Below are 23369 nucleotides of genomic sequence, written 5' to 3'. Positions count from 1 at the left end.
TGTTCAAGGCCAGGCTGGATGGGGCCTTGGCCAACCTGATCTGGTGGAAGGTGTCCCTGCTCATGGCAGGGGGTTGGAATTAAACGATTTTTAAGGTCCCTTCCAACCTGAGCCATTCTATGATTTCAGGAATAGAAGTCCAGCCTCCTTTAAACCTTTTTTAATACGTCATTAAATAGAAAAGATACTCTAGCCTCTGACCCTTTAGGCAGGAATTATTATTTCCAGCACTAGTGTGAAGAGGAAGACGTGCAGCTGGCTCTCCTGCTGTTTCCCACCAGGCGACTTTCCTGCGGTTCCTGGTCCTGGACCAGAAAAGCAGCCTCCTTCCTTCCTCACGTTCTGCAACCGAGCCTCCAGGCGCACCTCGTGCAGCAGCCGTCGCTGCTGCCACCCTGGGTCTGGCTGCTTGTCCGAGTGCAAGAGCCTGAGGTGGTCTCTTTTTCAGACGGTCTCGTTCTTACGGCTCATCTCTTGGGATGAGCACCCAGCAGGTTAAAAGCCAACACAATTGCCGGTTAGCAGAGTACTTTCCTCCCTCAAAAACGGAAAAAAAAAACACAAGGAAAAGAGTTTTCGAGTTACGGGAATGATTATCTTACCAATACCTACATGAAGCCTCTACTGAACAATAAAGCCTTTTTCTTCTCGCCTTTCAATGCAAATTGCCTCTTTTCATTACAGCAGGTGGGTTCTGCATCGTCCACGAAACCACACAATTGCACCTGCAGCACATACAAGGTTTCCATAATTAAGCAAACCTTCCCCAAGAGCTTGGTAACCTCCAAGGAGTTTGGCCGGTACCAAAATAAAGGAGACGTCACGTCATCCCATGGGCTGTTCCCGAGCAAACACAATGGACTTCAGCCCGTGACGAGAAGGCTGTGAAACAGGTTTGTAGCCTCAGCACCTTCCTCTGGGGGTGGAACTGGAACCTTTCCCTCGGGTGCCACGCTCACAGCCCACCTGGCACGCTGGGCACCGAAGGCAGACCCAGCAGGGCAGGCGTACAAGGCCTTCTATCGGGTCGCCTGCTTCTGGGAAGCTCAGTCCCGACACACAAACTACCTCCCACAACCCCATTTCCAAGCTGCCTTCCCCCCTCGGATGAAGGAGCAGGGAAAGAGGTGTGCAAAGGCCTCCAAACGGAAGGGAAAGCACTGCTCGGGGGGTCCGAGCCCCCCGGGGCCCTCCCTCTCCCCGGAGGGGCAAAGGGATTTGCTCAGCTACGGTGGACAAGAAGCCTGCTTTGGGCTGTGAAGTTCCTAACGCTGCATTTCTGGTTTTAGATTAGCATAATTTAGATTAGCATAATTATAATGGGTCTGATATGCCCAGTACCATCAGTGACAGCTTCCAGAGAGGGACGCAGCATGCTGTCTCGCCCCAGCGTGAAATCGGAGCAAAGAAGGATGAACAGAGCCCAGCAGGCTGCCCATAAACGGGGGAAAAGCGGTGCTTTCGGGACAATTTGCTGCTTCCGTCCGAAGCATTTCTGAAGGCAAGGGGCGGCTCTGCGAAGGCGGCAGAGCCAGCAGGTGAACAAATGCACGTCAAGGTGCTAAATTTGCTGCACAAGCCAAGCAGGTTTCCGTGAACTCCCCCATGAGGAATCGCTTCTTCGTGCCTGGCGATGACGGATGTCCGCAGGCTGGGCCACCGGCCTGACATTTGGGAGAGGGTTCAAGTCCCGGCTTTGCCAGATGACTTCCTGCATGGCAACAGGATCTCTGCACGTTAATCCTCCACGTGAAATAGGAAGACCAGTGCTTCCACGTCCTACAGCATTATGAGGTTAAATATATTAGAGACTACAGCGAACTCTGAGGAGTTTGAAGAGACAAAATTTCCCCTGCCGTGGGGGCCTACAGACAGTTGGTAGACGCTGAACAGAAACCTCCTTAACTCACAGGTTTCCCTCATTATCGACCAGAGAGCAAGTCTCTGTCTTTTTTTCTTCCCCTTATTAATCTTACCCGAGTGAACGGCAGTTTGAGGGTTTCCTCCAGCCAAGGCATAACAAGAACAGTCGCACCTCTGCAGCTGAAGAGCGTGGTGACATCCCCGGCTCCTCGGGCAGCACCACGCTGCCAGCACCGACCCGCCAGACACGAGCAACACGGCCCCAGGAGATACCCCCGGGCTCCGTGCAGGGCTGGCCGCTGCTCTCGCAGAGCCGAGTGGTGCAAACGGGCCGTGCTAGCAGATAGCCAAGGGCTACCAAAACCGGGAGGCTGGGGTGAGCCGCTCCCCACCGGAGAGCCTGCTTGAGTAAGTGCTCTGCCTCCTTACAGCACAGTCACAGGGAGCAGAAAAGCATCTCAGACATTTCACCTTGTTAGGCTGAGCGGCTGAAAATAGCCACGGGATGAAAAACAACCCAGCTGGACAACTCATCCGAACGGTAACGCTGCAGCCAGCAGCGAGCTGGAGGCACGGCACGGCGACCGAACTGTCCCGCCTCGAGCTCTCCGCGCGGACCTTCGGAGCGCCTCCAGAAGGCAGCGCCGCTCGGTGCTGCTCAAGGGACTCGCCTCGTCCAGCGCCAGCACCTCCGGCACCACGAACAGGCGTCTCTGGAGCCCAATTCACCCGTCTAACACGGGCAGGTGCAACGTGCGCCTGAAGACACCCACGGCCGCAGCGATGGCACAGAACAGCAGGCTGCTAGATTAAAATGACAAACGCACACCCTCACTAAGGCACACGGGCACCACGAGAAGAAAAAGCAGGGAGGAAAACAGCAACTGAGATCCCGTTTCCCTTTCTCCCTACCAAGAGCTGTAGGAAAAACTGCCAGAGGACTCGGCACACTGTGCAGCGTGGACGAGGGGCACCGAGTGCCCCCAAGTATCCCTTGCCACACTTTCTTTTATAACGATACAAGTTAAAGCAAACAATAACAGGAAAACGTGATTATCTACAGAACACAGAGCGCAGGTCTTCAGGAAGTGATGCCACCCACAAGAAACCACCGAGAGCAGCGGGACCCTGGGCACGCCGAGCACACGAGGCTGGGCTCGCAGCGCTGCCTCCCCCCCAGCTGCCCCAAGAACCCCGCAGGACGATGCTCCTGCAGCTCCTGAACCGATCACATGGGGCTGGAAACGCTCCTCCGGTGTCCAGCAACCGCAGCCGAGCACGGCTGCCCTGGCACTGCTGTGCTCCACGGGGACCGGGAGGACACACACCAAGAGGGCATCGGCCGCCCCCCCCACCCGCTGCCCCACTGCGCAGCTCCCCTCCTGCAGGGTCACCGCGTTTGTCACAAACACGTCACCACCTTCTCATTTCATTTTCACGCCCCCCAGCCGCACGCCTCCTGCAGCACCTCCTCGCTTCCTCAGGTGGCCTTCAGGGGACGGCTCAATCAACCCCCGTGCCTGACTTCGCCCCGCTGCACCAGCACCGTTCCCAGTCACCGCCCCGCTGCAGGCCGAAGGGGGACGTCTCCTTCTGCACAGCTTGGCAGGGGACGGCCGAGCCCCACACAGCTCGGGAAGAACGTTCTTACCGTTAGCACGGGCCCCCCCCGGGCAGAGCGGCGTACACGGGGGGGTCCCCAAAGCGTGGCTCCAGGCGGTGCCCAGGGGTCCCGGCGCCACACGGTGAGCTACCCGCGGCCGGGCGCCTGCCGGATGTCCCCGTGCTGAGCTCCTGGCCAGTTCCCACCAGCAACGGAGGTGGGAACGCACCGTGCCGGAGGGGATCCGGCACAGCTCCGCTCTGTGAAGCCCCCTGGGAGCCACCATGCTTTTGTGCCCGTCCCGGGGCAGGGCCCGCTGCGTGCCCAGAGGGGCTTGCTGGGCGTGCTGGGGCCTCGTGTCGCACAGTTACAGCCCTGCGAGCAGGTACGTCGTTCTTTGCAGATCTTTTCCACAATCTGAAAAGTAAATGTTCCTTTCTAGCTTAAAGAACAGATACGCCATGAGATTACGAGGGACACGGAATTGCAGTCCCCTTTCCACAATGGTCAGGGGTGGTCTTCAGTTATTTCCACATACATCCTCTGTTCCTTATTTATTTACAGCTTCCTACAAGCTTAATGCCTCCGCTGAGATCGGGGGCCAGACACCGATCCCGGTGTAAAACACCAGAAAGAGGAGAAAGCCCCAGGGCTGCGTGAAAGCTGCACGGCCCTTCAACACTTCACGGCTTCTTGCCTCGAGCTGCGACACCGCCACCGCCTCGGCGCTGACAGCCGCCGCATGCAGCAGTAATTATCAAGGGGAGATCCTGCACCAGGCCTGCTGCTCTGAGGGCTCCCCTCAAATAGGTGAAATCCCCGAGATCTTCGACAACAAGCACCGGTGCTGCAGGCCAGCACAAGGTGACACACTGTGACTTCTGCCTGGCTGCTCTCCGCAGTTTAAGAACACCAAACAGCTGGGCAGCATTAATAACAGCAGCTACTTGGGCAGTAATATTTTCAGAAATTATTTCTGGCCCCCAAATGAGGTTTTATCCTGCATCTGTCTCTATCAAGGAAAAAACTTTTTTTTTTTTTTTTTTTTTTTGCTTAGTCACAAATTAATTCTGCACTGGCACCCTCACAGACCTACACATACGCATTGCTTAGCAGCTTTAATCCTGAATTATTTCCCCCTTCCTGCAATACAAAGCTTAGCTCGACCAGCAGAGGGGCAGGCTGCTCAAACAAGCAAGCTGTTCATTTATAACTCAGATGCGGAACATTCTTCAAGTTCTCCTGTTTATTATGTTTCTATCCTCCAAGAATCGCAGAAATTCAGGCACCCGAGCTCAAAAACCTGAAGTAATGAACTAAACTGACCTTAAAACTCAGCCTTTCAGGGAAAACGGAGCACGAAGCGCCTGGCTATAAAAGCAGCGCCTTGCTGCCCCGCACGAGGCACAGAGGAGCGCCTGCTGACGGGCACCAGTCTCCCACCAGTTCCCCACTCTCTTCACCGCTTCCTGAAGGCTGGCAGGGAGCAGCGAAGCCTTCTGCACTTCCACTTCTGTGCTCGGAGCTGCAGCGTCCCCGCGGGCAGCCTCCACGGCCAGCAACGCCTGCCCCTGCCCCTGCCCGCAGGAGAGGGCTCGCGCCTGCCGGAGCCCCCCGAGGAGCACGCAGGATTTCCCGAAGGCAGCCTGCGCAGATGCCCGCGGTCCGCCGTGAGCTCATGTACTTTCCAAAGTGGAAAAAATAGGTTACTTAAAAATAGGCCTGTAATCCAAACAAACAAGCATCTGATACCATTGCATGAAGATAAAACAAGCGCAGACAATTTGCGTACGAAAGCCATGCGCAGTCGCTTTAATGACTTCCTTATGCTTCTCCGGCAATTTTCATACCTACCCCAGGGCCCGGTGCTTCGTCCTGCAGCCATCGGTGACAAGAAGCGCCTCGCTGCGGCACGGCCCTGCCGCCTGCCCCGGGCACCGGCCCCTCTCCCAGGCCCTGCGGCAGCAGCGGTGGCGCAGAAAAGCTCGCCCCAAGTCAGCGCTGAGCTGACCCCGCTGCGGCAGCCGCGAGGCTGACGTTTGTTCAGTTTCACGGAGTCCGGAGGCTAACGGAGCGGTACCGGCCCGCAGCAGCGCCCAGCGCTGCGCTCGCAGGCCGGCGGCGCTGGCAGGACGCTGGTTGTTGGCAGCCGGTTCAGGGCAGGCCGTCCCCGGGCTCACGCGTGCCCGAGGAACAACGGAGCGGCGGCTTAATTAAAGGCCGCGTCCTCTGCCCCCGCCTGAGGACCAGCACCGGCCGCTGCAGGATGAGCCGCAGTCACAGAGGCACGGAAAATCAATGCGACAGGACCGCAGGGGCTGGCTGAGAGCGACACGAGGATAAAAGCAAAGGCACGGGGCAGCAGGCAGCCGCACGCCCTCGCAGAACGCCTCTCGGCTCCGGCAGCAAGCCGCAGCCCCTGGGGTGCCAGGCGGGGAGAGGACGGGCCCCGGAGCTGAGCGGGGCCGAGAGGCCGTGCTGATCGCACAGCCTGAGATGTGAGCAGAGCCGTAAGGAAGCGCCGAGCCTCCCTGCCCAGCCCGGGAGACTCCCAGCCGCACGCGGCAGCTCCGCGCAAACGCCCCTGGCCGCAGAGCCCCGTGCCCAGCCCGGCAGGCAGCCGCAGCCACCCCAGCCTCCCGGTCTCCTGCCTGCTCCCAGTTTGTTTCTCCCTCCCTAGCTTTGCTTTACAGCTACATAACTCGGGAAGCAGCCAGGCTTTTCAACGCTAAGGTTGTGCGATAAGGACTCTCAAAACCGAAACGCGACGGTGGCTACAGCCAAGCAGTTAAGGGCGGCGGAGGGGTGACCAGCGGGGCGATGAGAACTGCACGGGGAAGTGCCGCTGCCTCTTGTAATCAGCACAACCTCCGAGTTTAACGAGCAGCAGCAGAATTTTTAGAAGCAGGGGATAGCCTCGAGGAAAGCTGCTGCCCCTCAGACAATCGCCTGCTCGTACACCCTCCTTTTAGCAAACGGATCCGCGTGGAATTACACTCGGGGGCCCTTTTGCCTCCCTTCCCTCACCACGACTCAGCTCTCGAAATCAAACCCAGAGCACTGCGACACGCTTGGCCCGCGGGATCAGCCTCCGGGCGGGACAGGCACCGCTCCGTGCCCGCACAAGGAACAGGCGTGCGCAGGTAACGTACACGGCATTGCACCAACGCACCCCTGGCACCCTGCGAGCCCGACACAAGCGGAGCAGCAAAACACAGCCAAACGCCGTTCCTTCCCCGTTCCCTTTCGGACAGGGCACGCTCTCTTTCAGTCCTGACACAACCAAGCGTTACAGACCCTTCCAGCCACGCGCGAGGTGCCACGGGGCCGTGCCACACGCTTGTTCCTTCCTCCCCTCCCGAGGGGAAAGCACGGCCAGGGTCACAGCGCTGCGCGGCGCACACGTGCGGGGCTCTGGGCAGCCTGGGCAGGGGGAGCGGGAGGGCTCCTGCCCTCAGCAGGACCTGACGATCCTCACGGTCCCCCCCAGCCCCTCCATCCCGTGACCCCCTGACACGCACACACACCTACCCCTGCTTGCACACCCGCCCGCACCATGCACACCAGGCGTGTGCGGGGCTTTTTTCCCGCACAAGCTCGTCCCGTCACAACGGCAGCGCCGGCACGGCCCGGCACAGCACCGAGCACCACGGGGAGCAGCCCATCCCCATGGGGACGGGACGGTTCTGAGGGGGGCACTTTGAAGGACGAGGATTTTGGGAGGGAGACGCCAGCAAAAGGCCCAACGGCCGCACGCAGCCTCGGCCTCCCCAGCCCCGTTTTCCTCCCCAGCACCCGCCTGCAGCCCCGGAGGGGACACGGCACCACGTTACGTGGATCTGGGCTGTCGACTCGCCTCCCTCTGCCTACATTTCCCACACGGTTAACGCTGGATTCTCCTCTCCCCCGGGAGGAGGACGCGCAGGCCGCAGGTAACCCGGGAGGCTCTCACACGCGCTCCGCAGGCACCGGCAGCGGGCCGCGGTCGCTGCCAAGGGACGGGAATTTCTCCAGCTCTCAGAACGCCGATTCCTGGAGATAAAATTTCTTCCCTGAAAAAAAAAAAAAGCAAAGACCGTGCCATCCAAGCAGGGGCGCTCCCTATTTTCTGGTAGCATTTTTTTAACGCGTTCCCAGAAGCGGCGTCATTCTGCCCCCCGAGCAGGAGGCACGCGTCACCAGAGCCGTGCCAGCACCGGCTGCCCCGTGGCGGGGAAGGGGAGCCCAGCGAGCTGCCTCGGCCGGCCCCGCAGCCACGCTTTGAGCTGGCACACCACAAAGTACTTGTCCCCTCCACGGAGATGTCCTCAAGCTGCCCAGCAAGCGCAGCCTCTGCTCCTGTGAAAGCACCCGGAGGGAACGGCTGCAGCTAAAACAAGAGGCACGGTAACAAAAGCCTTCGAGCCTTGGAGACAGCGCCGCTTTTTAGAAGTGTTTCATCAGAAGGCAAGAAAATCTGAGCGGGTCGAGGTACCTCACGAACCCCTCCAGGCCTGTGGGAAAGGTGGGGCTATGAAGTTATCACAGAAATGGTGAATTCTGACGAGCCAGGTCATGAAGGGCAACGAGCAGCAGGGAGCGCCCAGCTCACCACTACCTCGGTCACCCCCTTACATCCCACCAGCACCGATTTGTGCCGACCTCAGGACTTCGGCTCGTAAGGCTTCTTCTAAAGACGACTCACAAAAGCATCTCACTTGCTGCAGTGGATGAAATCAGAGGTTCTGGCAAAGGAATAAAGGACAGGTGCGGATTTTGGCATCGTGGTGGGTGAGGCAAACTTGAAATGCCATGAAATAAATGCACTGACAATGCTCTGTCAATTAAGCAACTAGCAACTGTAATATTTAATATAACATTTAAATTGGGAGATGGAGAGGTAACCGCCCCTTGGTATGCTCTCACCGGTCATGGGTACCGCACCGTGCTTTCAGAAGGCCCCATTACACGTCCACGTCCCGCTCAGATGCCAAAACATTCCCTAAATGCCAAAACATTCACTTTTCCAGCTGCAGGCCTTGCCGTGAGGGACTGGCTCCCCTTAAAAACCTGCACCTTAGACCGACAGGTACAGGAGTGCTCCCCTGCAGTGCTGTGGACACAACATAATCATCCAGAAGCTACTTCTTTTCTCCTGACCAAACTAATGAGCAGTTAAAAGCTTGTGGTTGCGGCCCCCTTCGCCACACCTGCTTTGTTAACGTGGACATCCTTATCGACATCCTTATCTCTGTGCGTAGCTTTCACCCAAAGCACTACAGGTAACCGGAATCGCTTGGAGCACCTGCTTTCGGGTTCCCTCCCGACACCACCCGGACACTTCCACCAGCACGGGGCAGCCCCCAGGGCAGCTGGGGTAGGGATCCGCTCTGTGAAACGCCATCCGGACGAGAGCAGAGATGATCCCAGAAATCTCGTGAGCTAGGAACCTCGACAGGGAAGCAGGCGGGGGGAACGAGAGAGGAAGAAAAAGGGGAGCTGCTGCTGCGCAGCATAAACACGGGACAAACCCTGATCCCACGGTGCCCCGTGGCAGCCCCCTGCTCTCTTTGGGGCCGATCCCAGCCAGACCCCTCCAGGCTCCTGCCCTCAGCTCCTGCAGGAAGGAGAAACAAGGTAAATCCACGCCTGGATCAGCCCCTGCCTAAATAACGCCAGAGCAGGGAGCAGAGCCCAGCACCGAGCCGCCCGGAGCACATGCAGAAGGGGGCAGGCACGGCCTGCCACGCACACGGAGGAGGATCCCATAGAGCACTCTAAGGGCACGACGAGGCTCAGAGGGGTGCAGACTGCTATTCCCCTGTTGCTGGAAGGGGACGGGGCAGGTGGCAACCTAACAAAGCTCAGGTGAGCGGCGCCGCGGCCAAGGAAGCCAGGAACAACGCCACCACCCCCAGCCCAAACCCCCACGCCTTCCCCGCATCTCCGGCAACGCGCCCAGCAGCGACGATGTGAGAAGGGAAGAGGAGCAAGCTCACCGACACCAGCTCAGGCCATCGAGGAGCTCACCGCTTTCACTGCGATCGAGTGCACAAGTTCCCGAGGCAGCCGCCCTGCAGAAGCACCGCGCGTGCTCTCACTTGACGTAAGCGGCCGCGACGCGCGGCTGAAGGCCACGCAGACGGCAGGACGGCCGAGCCCGTCCCCACGGGCCGGACGGACACCGGTGACCGTGAGGTCCCAGCAGGGAACCACGAAGAGGAGCAGCCCCCTCCCGACAGCGCCGCTGGGTATCGGCTCCGTCCCTGCCGCCGGCAAGGGGGCGTGCAAACGGCACGACGAGATCCCCGGGCCGGGCGTGCAGCTGGACGGAGTGGGGCTAAAAATAACCGCGTGTGGGTGAAAACAATAATAACGGCAGGGCGGCTGTCAGCACATCCTGCGCAACGCGGGGCGGCCGCTGCGCGGGCTCCCCGGGTCACGGCGCTTCTCCGCGAGGCGTTCACACTCGCTGCGGGACGGGGACGGGCACCTTCGGGCCCCCCTCGCTGCCCCTCCTGGCTCCGCAGCACCAAACCGTGCACCGAGGCTCTCTGCGTGCCTTACGAAATGGCTCCTGCCCTTTTGAGTGCGACCGAACGTAAATCTGATATAGGCACGGAAAGAGTAAAGATGAAGCATTCGCCAGCAGCGCTCACCTCTGAACGAGCCGAAGCCAGAAGAAAATCTGGTTTTCCCCAAGAGCCCGGTCACCAGCTCTGACTTTCCTCCACAGATAAAACCGCTCTTTTCAAACTCTCACTCAGAAATCTTAGGAACCAGAACACGCACAAACATTCAGCAAAGTGCATCGGTGTGCCCGTGGTGTGTGCAGAGGAACGTAAGCAGCCGAGCCTGAGCAGCAGACACCGCTAAAGCCACGTTTCTGCTTCTGCACACAGCCTTCTTGCATCTCCCGGGACATGTCACCCCCTGCCCCAGAGAAAAGTGACCGGCGCTGCCCATTTTTTAAATCATTAAAATCGTGGTATGTCAAACAAATAAATAAATAAATAGAACCCTTTCACTTTCGAAAATGTGTCAAACACCTACCCCTGCTTCACGATAAGAGTCTGTGCTGCCGGGGACGCGCACCCAGCGAGCACAACGCGCATTTTGCGCTCCCGGGGAACACACGAGGAGAAAAGCGGCGTACTGCTGTTTGAGGCCGTTCACCGCGCCGGGCTACGAGCAGCGGCCCCAGAAGTTAAAAAGCAAGTGGCCAAGCGATCTCAAAGGTCACGTTGACTTTAAGGTGTGTTAGCAGAGTGCAACTAGCACCACCGAGCTCCCCGTACACGGCAGGGCTGCATCACGAGCTGCCGGCCTTCAGGCCGAACGGACCCGCTCTGTACAAAGGCGCTCAGCTGCCGCGTGTCTGGGTTGGCAGCCTGCAACCGCTGCTCCCCTGCTAGGTGCCATGTGTTGCTCTGCAGCACTGCGCGCCCAGAAGGAACCAGAACTTGCCAGCAGAGGAAAACCAACAGCGTGGAGAAGAACCTCTTCCGCAGGAAAAGCCCACCTGTGGGCGGTGTGGGGAGCGGGTCCCGGGGCCTGCGCCCTCCCTGCACCGCCTGCTCCGAGGGAACAGCAAGTCAGCAGCTGAATCACCAGGGCCGCCGCACTTCTGCAGGGCCTCCAAAAATAACTCATCCGAAAATTCCTTGGAGGCATAAACCTTGCTTCATCAAAAGGACTGCAGAGATCCAGTTTCCTTAATGGAGCAGGCTGGATGCGAACTGGCTTAAGGACTTCAGATCGCATACGAAAAACATAAAAACGACTTCCAACAGAACAGCTAGCACGCGGTCGGCACGAAGAAAAAAGGAGTCACATAAATCACGCTATCTGCGGGGCGAAACAATCTCCCTGCCCGCGGATCAGACACCGAGTTCCCGATCGCTCGCCCGATAGCGCGATTCCAGGGACTTGCCCCGTTACTCCGAGCCAGCCCTGCACAGGGAGCGAACGCCTTCCGAGCGGCGCTGCTGCGGGAACTTGGGTCTGTGCCGGCGCCCACACGCGCGCCTTGAGGCCGCGGCCCCGAGCCCTTTGCCGGGTGGCAGCGGCAGGGCCGCGCTGAGGCTCGGAGCCGCGCTGCGAGGGAACGGCCCCGCTCCGCGCAGGGCCAGGCGCGGCCCGGCCACGGTGACGCCGCCGCGGTGCTTCGGGCCGCGCTCTTCGCTGCCCTGAGCCGGGGAGGAATCGCTCCTGGCACCACCCTGCGCCCGGCAGGATCCTTCCGAGCGGCACCAGACCCGCGGTGCCGGCGGCGAGCGCGCGGAGCCCCCCGGTGCCGAGCCCCCCCCGGTGCCGAGCCCCTCCCGGTGCCGAGCCCCCCCCGGTGCCGAGCCCCTCCCGGTGCCGAGCCCCTCCCGGTGCCGAGCCCCTCCCGGTGCCGAGGCTCCCCCGGTGCCGAGCCCCTCCCGGTGCCGAGGCCCTCCCGGTGCCGAGGCTCCCCCGGTGCCGAGGCCCTCCCGGTGCCGAGCCCCTCCCGGTGCCGAGCCCCTCCCGGTGCCGAGGCCCTCCCGGTGCCGAGGCCCTCCCGGTGCCGAGCCCCTCCCGGTGCCGAGGCTCCCCCGGTGCCGAGGCCCTCCCGGTGCCGAGGCCCTCCCGGTGCCGAGGCTCCCCCGGTGCCGAGCCCCTCCCGGTGCCGAGCCCCTCCCGGTGCCGAGGCTCCCCCGGGGCCGAGCCCCTCCCGGTGCCGAGCCCCTCCCGGTGCCGAGGCCCCCCCGGTGCCGAGCCCCTCCCGGTGCCGAGCCCCTCCCGGTGCCGAGGCCCTCGGCTGCGGCGGGAGCGATGCCCCGGGGGAGCCGGCTGGGCGCCTCACCTGCACTGCCGCGGGGCACAGCGCTCTGCCTGCCGCCAGCCTGCGGGGCTGGGCGCCGCTGCAGCTGCACGGACGGGACGCTGCCGTGCTGCGGGCAGGCCGGCAGCCACCTGCCCTCCGTCCTACCGGCGGCCGCGAGCCGGGACGGGACGTCCCCGGCGCTCCCCAGGCCCGCAGGGACGCGGGGGACGTGACAGGCTTCCCTACCGCCGCCTCGGTGGCGCTTGGGGCGGGGGGAAGCGAGGCTGCGGCGGGGACAGGGGGCGGCCGCCGGCCGCGCTCCCAGCCGGGCCAAGAGCCGGGGCAGGCTCAGCCCGGAGCGGGGCCAAACGGGACCGGCGGGGCGCTGGGGGGGGGCTCCCCGGAGCTCCCGGGCACGGCCGTAGGAACCCGGCCCCGGCGTCCCGCGGGCAGCCCGAGCCGGAACCCGGTAGCGGAGGGCCGGGGCCCGCTTCCCCGGGGCCGGACCCCGAGCACCGGGCACCGGGCCCCCTGAGGGCCGCCCTGGGGGGGTTCCCGTTGCCGCCCCGCGGCCGCGTCCCTCACCTGCGCTGGCCGCCTCCTCCAGGTGCGGCGCCGGGGCCCTGTCGCCGCGGCCGTGCTGCAGCAGGACGCCGCACAGCACCCACACGGCGGCGGCGGCCCGCAGAGCCATGGCCGCGCCGCTCAGCGCCCCCGCCGCATCGCCGAGCCGCGCCGCGCCGTGCCGAGCCGTCCCCGCTCCGCTCCGCTCCGCTCCGCCGGGCTCGCTGCGGGGCAGAGGCCGCCGGTCACACGCCGGGGGCGGCACGGACCGGCCCCCCCCGGCCCCCCCGCCGCGGTCCCTCCCCGCTCCCCCCTCCCCCCGAGGTGGTCTCTCCCGCTCCCCCCCCCCCCCCCCGTGGTCTCTCCCGGCCTCCCCCCCCCCGCCCCGCACCCGGCCGTGCCGCCGCCGCCGCGCGCTCGCTGGCAGGGGGCGGAACCAACCGCCGGGCACGCCCCCCGGCACGCCCGGCCAATGGCGGGAGGGCGGGTGGCCACGCCCCCCTCCCCCTCTCCCCCCCCCTCCGCTCCCGCCTCCGCCGCGGTCCCCGCGCCCGCCGCTGAGCCGCAGCGCCCTCTGGCGGCCGTGCGGGGAGGCGAGCGGGATGGGCGCGGGACGCGGCGCGGAAGCTAAGCAGGAGGGGCTGCGAGTGACGGTTGGATGGGTGACAAGCGCGGGTGGCAGAGGGGACGGGGACCGCTGCGTCCCCCCCTCCCGCTCGCCCCCAGCCTCGGGGCTTCTCTGGGCAAAAACGGCCGGGGGGGCTGCTACAGGTGGGGGGGGGCATCCTGCAATGCCTGCTGCTCTGGGGTACCCGTGTGTCTCCGTACGTGGCAGCCCAACAGCAGCACTGCGGCCCCTTCCAGTCCCGAGTGATTTGGGGACATCAGCGCACCAGCACCCCTCTGCTGTGCGGGGCCGCACGGGGCTCACAGGGTGCTGGCTCCTGGCACAGCAGTGCTGCCTGGGGCCCAGAGGGCACCTCCCGGGCTCCAGGCTGGGCCCGGGGCCTCTGCTCCTGGCCCTGGGCACCCCTGGCGAGAGCCCGGCTCCGGCCTCTGCGCAGCTCCCCGCAGGCCCCGGCAGCCGCGGGGGAGCTCCCCCGGAGCCTCCTCCTCTCCAGGCCGAGCAGCCCCAGCTCTCGCAGCCTCTCCTCACGGCAGAGGTGCTCCAGGCCCTCCCGCACCTTGGGGCCCTGCGCTGGGCTCTCGCCACCAGCTCCAGGCCTCTCTGGCCCCGGGAGCACCCCAGGGGCGGCCTCCCCAGCGCGGAGCAGAGGGGCAGGATCCCCTCCCTGCCCCTGCGGGCGCTGCTTTGCCCCGTGCAGCCCAGGCCCCCCGCAGCCCTCTGTGCCCGAGGGCCCCTGGCTGGCTCCCGGCAGCTCGGTGCCCACCAGGCCCCCAGGGCCTTTCCTGCCCGGCTGCTGCCCCGCTGGGTGCCCCCAGCACCGCTTGGGATGGGAATGGACATGGGCCCCCCCAGGGCAGGGCCCCACACGGCTCCTGCTTGAGCTCCACGAAGTGTTTGCCAGCCCTTGAACCCAGCCTGTCCCAGTATGGGTCGGGTTTCCCACATCCTTTTGCCACAGCACAGGGTGGCAGCAAAGCTCCCCTGCAGGGATCGGATCCGTCCCCAGAATCATCGTGAGCCATACCCAGGGCAGCGGGATTGCAGAAGTTGTTTGTGCAGTGAATACCCTGCTTGTGGTGGGATGGGGATGGGATGGGATGGGGATGGGATGGGATGGGATGGGTTGGGGATGGGATGCGATGGGGATGGGGATGGGGATGGGATGGGATGGGATGGGATGTGATGGGGATGGGATGGGGATGGGATGGGATGGGATGGGATGGGGATGGGGATGGGGATGGGATGGGATGGGATGGGATGGGATGCGTTGGGGATAGGATGGGGATGGAGATAGGATGGGGATGAGTATGGAGTAGGATGGGATGGGATGGGGATGGGTTGAGGTTGGGGATGGAGATGGGATGGGGATGAGAATGGGGATGGGGATGGAGATGGGGATGGGGATGGAGATGGGGATAGGGATGGGTTTAGGATAGGGTAGGATAGGATAGGATAGGATAGGATAGGATAGGATAGGATAGGATAGGATAGGATAAAGGTGGGGGTGGTTTGGGGATGGGGATGGTGATGAGGATGGAGATGATGATCCCTGGAGGTCTTTAAAAGACGTTTAGATGTACAGCTTAGTGATATGGTTTAGTGGAGTACTTAGTGTTAGGTCGGAGGTTGGACTCGATGATCTTGAGGTCTCTTCCAACCTAGAAATCTGTGTCTGTGTCTGTGTCTGTGATGTAGGAGGGGATGGGGATGGGGACAGGATGGGGATGAGAATGGGGATGGAGATGGGGTAGGATGGGATGGGGACAGGACTTGTGTTGGGATCCGAGACGGGGACGGGGCCAGAGCAGCCCCCAGGCGCTGGGCCCCTGCACCCACCGTGCTCGGGGACACCCAGCCGGGGCCCCCCCTGCCCCATCCCTCCTCTGGGTGGCAGCAGGGCCCCGCGGCGCCGTGCGCTGATACGAAGGGGGGGGGGGTCAAGACGGGGGGGTCAGCTGCGTGGAGCCGGGGGGGGGGGGGGCAGAAAAGGGGGCGTTTAACATCCCCGGGGGAAACCCCTGCCCACCGCCGTTCCCACGCTCACATCCCGCCGTGCCCGCGGCTCCCCACGCCCCCCCCCCCCAATCTCCTTCCCCCCCCCCCCTTTTCCCCCACCCCCCCAAAGCAGGAAGGAAGCGGCGGGGGCGGGCCGGGGCTCGGCGGCGGGAGGAAAGTTTGTGTCGGGAGCGCTCAGCCGCCCGGCTGCCGGGGGGAGCGCAGCGCAGCCCCCTGCCCTCGCCCCCTCCCCACGAAGCCAGCGCCATGCCCCGGGGTGAGTGCTGTGGAAGGGGGGGAGGTTGGGGGGCTGCTTGGGGGGGGAGCTGGGGGCGGCACCCCCCCGGTCCCCCGGCACCCAGGACCCCCCGGCGCCCCCCTTCGGGGGCGCCGGGGGGTCCTGGGTGCCGGGGGACCGGGGGGGTGCCGCCGGTTTGTGCTCGCCGCTTTCACCGCACCCATTTGAGGCACCCCGGCCTGGCTGATGCTGGGGGCACCCCTGGGTGCCGCCGCTCGCCCCCTTGCCCCAGCGGGGCCCCGCGGAGCCGCTCGCCCAGCCCCACGTCCCGGCGGCTGCTGGAGACCCCGCGGAGGAGCCCCCAGCCCCAGCGCCGTGCCCGCTGGGGACACCGTGGCACAAGGGGACGTGCGGTGCTGGGTGCTGGGTGGATGGTGACAGCGCGGGGCCACCTCTGGGGTGGCTTCGTGGGGTCCTCCCCTCCTCTTCCTCGCGGCACCTCGAAAGCGGCGGGGCTGATGTGCCACACGCCAGGCACGAGGTCACGCCGCCTCCCGGCGATGTCCTGCTGCTGGCCTGCGGCACAGCGGGGCCCCCGCGTATCGCAAAAGGGACAGGGAGGCGTCCCCGCCATCTCCATCCCTCCACCTCCACCCCTCCATCTCCACCTCCACCACTCCACCTCCACCCCTCCATCCCCATCTCCGTCCCCTCGGTCCATCCCACAAGGGGCAGAGCAGGGCGATGATGTCCCCGCCGCTGTCCCCTGCCCCGTGTCTCCAAAGTGCCCCCCCAGGTGCATGCGTGAGGTTTGCTGCGCAAATGGCCCAAACGCACGGGGGGGGGGAGCAGGGCCTGGCCCCCCCCCGGGCTGCGCTCGGAGCCGTGCGGAGCCGCGGCAGCGCCCGCGGGCAGCGCAGCCCCAGCACCCGTGCGGGAAGCGATGGGAGCAGAATGAGGAAATCGGTCACGCAGGGCCTGCAGCCCGAGAGCGAGGGAAACCGAAATCCTTCGACTCAGCACAGACGTTTTTACCGCAGCGACGGCCGGGCCCCCCGGTCCATGGGGGAGCTGCGGGGAGGTTCCCACGGAGCGGGGCCCTGGCAGCGATCGCCCCGCTCCCCGCGGCTCGGCCCCTGCAGGGCTCCCTGCTCTGTATTTTTAGATTTTATGAGTTTCCTCTTTCTCGTAGCTGGGGCGGGGGCCGTGCCACGCTGCTCTCACGGGGCTGGCAGAGGAGCAGCCCCGCGGGACGTTGCGCATGGGGACAATGGGGACAGCACCCCGCAGACCCAGAATGGGGACGGACGGCTCCCTGCTCGGTGCGTGGCCCCGTGCCGCGGTGCTGCTCCGAGGAGCCCGGGGTGCTGCAGCTCGGCGCAGCGGGGAAGGGGCTGCTGGGGGGAGCGGGGCGCTCTGCCCGTCCCCTGAAGGCGCTTGTTGGTGCTGCGGGGTCAGGGAGCCCCGTCCAGGAGCCCCCTCCTCACAGACCCGCTTTTCAGAGGTGGGCCCCCTTGGCACACCAGCTGGGGCAGGGGGAACCCCCGGTGCGGTGTCCGACTGTCTGGGCCCGTCCGTCTGTCCAGGACAGGGCCGCTGCCGTGGGGGGGACCTCGGGCAGAGGTGCGCTGGGTGCGGGCAGGGTCGTGCCCTGGGCAGGGTGCACGGCATGGGGCGCACAGAGCACGGTGTGGGGTAAGGCAGGGGCTGCGCAGTGCACGGCGTGGGGCGCACGGCGTGGGGCACAGCGGGGTCGTGCAGGCGGCAGCGCGGGTGTGGGCTGCGCGGAGCAGGGTGCGGGGCGCGGGGTGCAGAGCACGGGGAGCGGCGCCTGCAGCACGCTGGGTTCGGTGGGGTTGTGCCGGGTGCCGCCGCGGCAGGGGAGCCGCGGCCCCACGGTCGCACCGGGCGCCTGCACCGCTCCCCCAGCGGAAAAACCCAGCGGGGGGGGGGTGGGGGGGGGTGGGGGGGGTGCCCCGGGTGCGGGGGATGGAGGGAAGGTTTTGCTTCCCTTTTCTGCTGAAGCAGAGATGAGTCGTTTTTCCCGTCCCGGCGGGCGGCGAGGCAGGGGGTGAATCACCCCGAGACCCCACTCGACCGCCGCATCCCCTCCCTGGCACCCCGCAGCCTGGCCGCGGTGGCGTGGCGGGGCTGGTGGTGCCGAATCCCGCCGTGCCCCGACTCTTCCTCTTCCTCTTCCTCCTCCGGTTTCCCCTCCTCCTGCCGGGCCAGGGCTGTGCGGCCCCACGGGGCAGGGGCGGGGGCGTGGGGCCGGGCTGTGGGGCAGGGAAGGGGCCCCTCCTGCCACCCCATGCAGGCCGTGCCCCTTGTCCCCAGGTCGCACACGAAGGCTCTTCCCAAAGCCCGCTGCACCCTCGTCTCCCCCGTCCCATTGCCCGGCAGGCTCCGGGAGCTCCAGCAGCCCCCAGCAGGGTCTGTGCCCCCTGTGGCCGAGCAGGATTGGGGTGGCCCTGCACCCGAATGGGGTGGTCCCGCACCTGTGGGGCAGAGCGTGGCCAGCCCCGTCCCCTAACAGCGACCGTGGCCTGATGGGGACAGCTAAGGCCAGAGCGGGGCTGGATTCGTGGGGTGCAGGGGGTGTGTGCTGTGGGGGCAGTGGGGATGCCCCCCCCAAACCTTCATGGCCTCAGGAGTGGGTGTCCTGGGGCCGGGGCACGGGCGCTGCTGTCCCCTGCCCCTGCGGCACCCGGGGAAGCACCGAGGGGGCCGCGCCGTGACCGAGGCGCCCCGCACCCCGTGCCCCCGTGGGGTGAGAAGGGGTTAAGGAGCTGCCGGCGGCCGGAGAGGCAGCGGGGTTTGCCAGAGCCTTCCCGGGAGAACAGAGCGGCCTTGTGCAGGCGGCGGGGCCGGGGCTGGGGACACGGCTGGGGCCGGGTGTCCCCGGGCACCGCAGGGCAGGAGCCGTGGGCTGCCGGAGCCTCGGGAGCCCCGGTGCGGGATGCTCGGGGACCATGGCACAGGGGGGAGCCAACGTCCAGACCCCGGCCCTGGGTTTTGGGGGTGGGGTTTCGGGGTGGCTCCATCCCTCCGAGGATGAGCTGGGGTTTCGGCAGGTGCTGCGATGCCCGGCTCTCTGTCTGCTCTCCGTCGGTGCCAAGCCCCCACTCGGTGAGCCCCGTGCCCAGTGCCACCGTGCCTGCGGGTGCCCTTGCCACGTCCATGGCCCTGTCCCTGTCCCCATCCCCGCACCCGGAGCCAGCCGTGCCCGTGGTGCCTGGGCTGTGCGGGGCCTTCACAGCCCCCGGGGGGCTGCGGGGACCCTTCCCACAGGGGCTGCCCCGCGGCTTGGCCTTGTTCCCCACGGCAGCGATGGTCTCACGGGTGGTGTTTCCACTCGGGCACTGCCCCTGCGGCCTCGCTGACTTGGGCAGCGCCTTTCCCAGGACGGGGATGGCGACAGGGGCAGGGACAGGGACAGGGACAGGGACAGGGGCAGGGACAGGGGCAGGGACAGGGACAGGGGCAGGGACAGGGACAGGGACAGGGACAGGGGCAGGGACAGGGACAGGGACAGGGGCAGGGGCAGGGACAGGGACAGGGACAGGGGCAGGGGCAGGGGCAGGGGCAGGGGCAGGGGCAGGGGCAGGGGCAGGGGCAGGGACAGGGACAGGGGCAGGGGCAGGGGCAGGGACAGGGGCAGGGGCAGGGGCAGGGGCAGGGGCAGGGGCAGGGGCAGGGGCAGGGGCAGGGACAGGCACACGAGTGGTTTCCATGATTGCCACCAGGCCGGGATGTGTCGGGGAGCAGCACCGCGGTCACAGCACCAGGAGCTGGCAGCGCGTGGGACCAGCCCCGCTTGCCGCAGAGCTGCCCGTGGGGCCGAGGCGCTGCGTGGAGGAGCAGGACCCCGGTGCCGGCGCTGCGGCCTCCTCCCGCGCCCCCGCCGCGCGCCGGGTCCGGCTCCTGCGCATTTGTTCTTCTGCCAGCATTGTCCTCCGGCTCCGGCCGCTCTTCCCGCCCGTGTCCGTCTCCAGGGTATTTACAGACCACGAGCAGCTTCCTTGCACCTCCCCGGCCGCTCGCCGGATGGGTGTCCCCGGCCCCGTGCTGGGCAGAGCCCCCCCGGCCCCCCCGGCCCCTGGTGCAGGCAGCGGCCACCCGGCCCGGCTGAGCCTGGCGCCATGGGGTCCCGTGGGGTCCCTGCAGCACGGCCGCCCCCCGTGGCCCCCACAGCAGGGGTGGGTTTTGCAGAGAGGTTCGGGAGGAAGCTCTGCCCGGGGCACAGCCCTGCGTGGTGTCAGCCAGCTCCGTCCCCGCAGCTGTGCCGGGAGCGGGCTGGGCTTGGTTGTCCAGGGTCAGAAAATGGGAAACATGAAGGGAGACGGGTATCTGCAAAGCCGTACTTGTGCCGTCTCTTCTTTAATGAAAAGAGATTAAAAAACCCAAGCCAAGCCAGGTGGCAGCTTTGTCAGCTGCCTGAGAAGGCAGCGGGGCAGGGGGCACCCCCTGGGATCTCCCCCCAGCGCTGCTCCCCCGTGCGTCCCTGCGGCCCCCATCATGGGAAGTGACAATGGGGGCAGCCTGGGGCCGGCACCTGAGGGGGGGCAGCCTCCCACCACCCTGAGCCTGCTCCTGCTCCCACGGCCCCCATCCTGATCCTCCTCCTGCCCCCCCCAGACCTACTCATGGTCCCGCTCCCATCGCGCTGCTCCCACCGCCCCAGTCCCGCTCCCATCTCTGCCCCATCCCACCGCCCAGCCCCGCGCTGCTGCTCCAGCCCCTGCCCAGGCCCCACTGCGGCGCTGCCCCCCCAGAACCCCCCCGGGGCCCCCCGGTGCCGCTGTGCAGCTCGGCGAGAGGAAGCCGCCCGCAGCCATCTGCCTGCAGCCGGGGCGGGGAGGAAGACGACGCCGGAGCTCGCTCGCGGGGGATCCCACGCAGCCGCGTCCTGAGCAGTTCCTGCTGTGCCGTGTGTGGGGTGGGGGACGTGGTGGCAGCACACCCCCCCCCCCCCGCAGCACCCACACCCCAGGGAGCTGTACACGGCGGGGTGGGGGCGTGGGGCCGGGCCGGGAGCCAGGCAGGGCGGGGGGCACAGCACAGCCGCCCCCGCGGGCAGGAAGCCGGTGTCAGCGCGGGAAGAGGAAGAGCGACTTCCCCATGGGGGGGCAGGGGGCACGGCCCCTTTGCCTTTGCCCCAGCCCCCAGCCCCCCCCCGAGACCCCCGCCCAGCCACCAGGCACCGGCACAGCGTCCCCATCCCGCAGGGGACACAGCCCCTCTTTCCTCGTGGCCGTGCCTGTGGTGGGTCCCCTCGGCCCCGCTCCCTCCCCATGGTGCCAGCACCGCACGTGAGCCCCGCGTGAGCCTCCGTCCCCGGCCGAGATAAGTCCTCCCCCCGGCAGCCCTTGGGGTCCTCGCCCCGGCTGATAGCGGGACCCTGCCCGGGAAGGGAGCTGCCGGCCCCCGGCTCCACCGCTCCCGCAGGAAGGGCAGCAGGATGCGGCCCTTAATGGGAATCGCAGAGGGAGCCTGAGGAAGGCAAACAGGGAGATGTGCGCCGGGGCTGGGGATAAACACAGCTGCTGGGGCCGGCGGTGGCCTTGCAGCGGGGCTGGCGGCACGGCACGGCACGGGGCCCTGCAGCGCCCTATGGAAGACGTGCTCCCCAGTGGCACGTGTGTTTGTCCCACGCTGGTGGGACACAGTTCCCCATCGGGGCCGCTGAGCATCGCAGGGGCTGCTGGCCGCAGGCAGCGGTGCTGTGTCCCGCGGCCCCGTTCCCTGACCCCTTTCCCCCCCCCCTGCAGGTTGCTGAAGGCAGACACGGGGGACGCTGAGGCCACCGGGATGCAGAGCATCAAGTGCGTGGTGGTGGGCGACGGGGCGGTGGGGAAGACCTGCCTCCTCATCTGCTACACCACCAACGCCTTCCCCAAGGAGTACATCCCCACCGTCTTCGACAACTACAGCGCCCAGAACACGGTCGATGGCAGGACTATTAACTTAAACCTCTGGGACACGGCCGGCCAGGAGGAGTACGACCGCCTCCGGACGCTTTCCTACCCCCAGACGAACGTCTTCATCATCTGCTTCTCCATCGCCAGCCCGCCCTCCTACGAGAATGTCAAGCACAAGTGGTACCCCGAGGTGTGCCACCACTGCCCCAGCGTGCCCATCCTCCTCGTCGGCACCAAGAAGGATCTGAGGAATAACCCCGAGACCATGAAGAAGCTCAAGGAGCAGAACCAGGCGCCCATCACCACCCAGCAGGGAATCAGCCTCTCCAAGCAGATCCACGCCGTCAAGTACCTGGAGTGCTCCGCGCTCAACCAGGAGGGCATCAAGGATGTCTTCACGGAGGCGGTGCGAGCCGTGCTCAACCCCACCCCAGCCAAGCCCAAGAAGCCCTGCGTCCTCTTGTGAGGGGCAGCCCGGGCGCAGCGCCAGCCCAGCCAGAGACGCTCCTGCCCCGGCCCCGCCGCTCCCCGGGCACTGCCCAGCGCTGCAGGACCCTGCCAGCATCTCCCCGCTGCCCCGGCTCCGAGCACCCCTGGCTCCGAGCAGCCCGGATCTGAGCACCCCCAGCTCCGAGCACCCCAGCTCTGAGCACCCCGGCTCTGAACACCTCCAGCTCTGAGCACCTCCAGCTCCGAGTACCCCGATTCTGAGCATCCCCAGCTCCCCCCAAACACCCCCAGCTCTCAGCACCCCAGCTCTGAGCACCCCTGGCTCCCTCCAAACACCCCAGCTCTGAGTACCCTGGCTCTGAGCATCCCCAGTTGCGAGCATACCCGTCTCCAAGCATCCCCAGCTCCCTCCAAACACCTCCAGCTCTGAGCATCCCCAGCTCTGAGCATCCCCAGCTCTGAGCACCCCCAGCTCCGAGCACCCCCAGCTCCGAGCACTCCAGCTCCGAGCACCCCCAGCTCCCTCCAAACACCCCGGCTCCGAGCACCCCCAGCTCCAGGCTCGCTGCCTCCCGTGGTGCTCAGCAGGGCCGAGGGCTGCCAGCCCCGAGCTGTCACAGTCCGAGCGGCACTGAGCACTCTGCACTACCTGCCCGTTTGCCCCGGGGCCGGCTGGGCTCCCTGCTGCCCCCATGGGTCCTGCACCCCCTCCGGCCCCGTCCTCATCCCTGGCTGTCAGCGTTCGCTTTCGGGTGACGCCTCTGCAGTGCCGGCACAGAGCAACGCTTCCTGAGAAGGGGATGCCCGGGGGAGCTGAACCCCCCCGGCTCCTGCCTGGGCACCCAGCCCCACGGGGACCCCGCAGGTGCCCGGGGTCCGTCCTGCGTGGGGGCTCCCGGGGTGGGCACGGCATCGCCGCTCCCCGCGCCCAGCACTGGCATCATGCCGCCACAGGAGCCCGGCCGCGGCGAGAGCGGAGCTGGCACAGGCCCTGGGGAGGGTTTTGTCCCCCAGGACCCCGGTGACGAAGAACTGCAAATGGCAATGGGACCTGCCTGCGACGAGCTCCTCGCCGAGTTGCTTTTCCGTGAATAAAACCAGCCCTGCCCAGGCCCCCACGCCTCCTGTGCTCTCCCGCGCGCTCCCAACACCCCTGGAGCCACCTGCCAGGGGGGACGCGGGCGCTGGCCCCAAAACCTGGGGCATCCTGGGCTGGCCCGGGGGTGCTCCTGGGCTGGGGGGAGCCTGGGGTACCCCACCATGGCCGGGCCTGCACCCCAGGGCCCACACAGGGCAGCGCTGAGCTCCTCTGCGGGGACATGGGGACATGGCGGGGC

General features: G+C 65.9%; 2 protein-coding genes across 5 annotated transcripts in view; one reads left to right on the top strand and one right to left on the bottom strand.

The window, feature by feature from the left end:
• STIM1 (stromal interaction molecule 1) overlaps positions 1-13046 on the bottom strand; it is a 95370-nt gene extending 82324 nt beyond the window's left edge. For 2 of the 4 annotated variants that reach the window (XM_035569495.2, XM_035569496.2), the window contains exon 1: positions 12822-13039. In XM_035569495.2, coding sequence (XP_035425388.1) covers positions 12822-12930 — 109 coding nt within the window. In that variant the 5' untranslated portion in view covers positions 12931-13039. Of the gene's footprint in view, positions 1-12821 lie in introns of all 4 variants that reach the window. The other 2 variants (XM_035569498.2, XM_035569497.2) reach the window with 2 other exon arrangements.
• A 2505-nt stretch (positions 13047-15551) lies between these two features.
• RHOG (ras homolog family member G) lies at positions 15552-23145 on the top strand. The gene is made up of 2 exons (XM_035569500.1): positions 15552-15700; positions 21433-23145. Exon 2 carries the CDS (start codon positions 21473-21475, stop codon positions 22046-22048), a length of 576 nt encoding a protein of 191 aa, XP_035425393.1. The 5' UTR covers positions 15552-15700; positions 21433-21472; the 3' UTR covers positions 22049-23145.
• The last annotated feature ends 224 nt before the right edge of the window (positions 23146-23369 follow it).

Source organism: Cygnus atratus, chromosome 1, assembly GCF_013377495.2.
Source record: "Cygnus atratus isolate AKBS03 ecotype Queensland, Australia chromosome 1, CAtr_DNAZoo_HiC_assembly, whole genome shotgun sequence".
NCBI classification, from domain to species: domain Eukaryota; kingdom Metazoa; phylum Chordata; class Aves; order Anseriformes; family Anatidae; genus Cygnus; species Cygnus atratus.
Note: the sequence above shows the minus strand (reverse complement) of the source record. Positions and strands in the feature narration are given on the sequence as shown.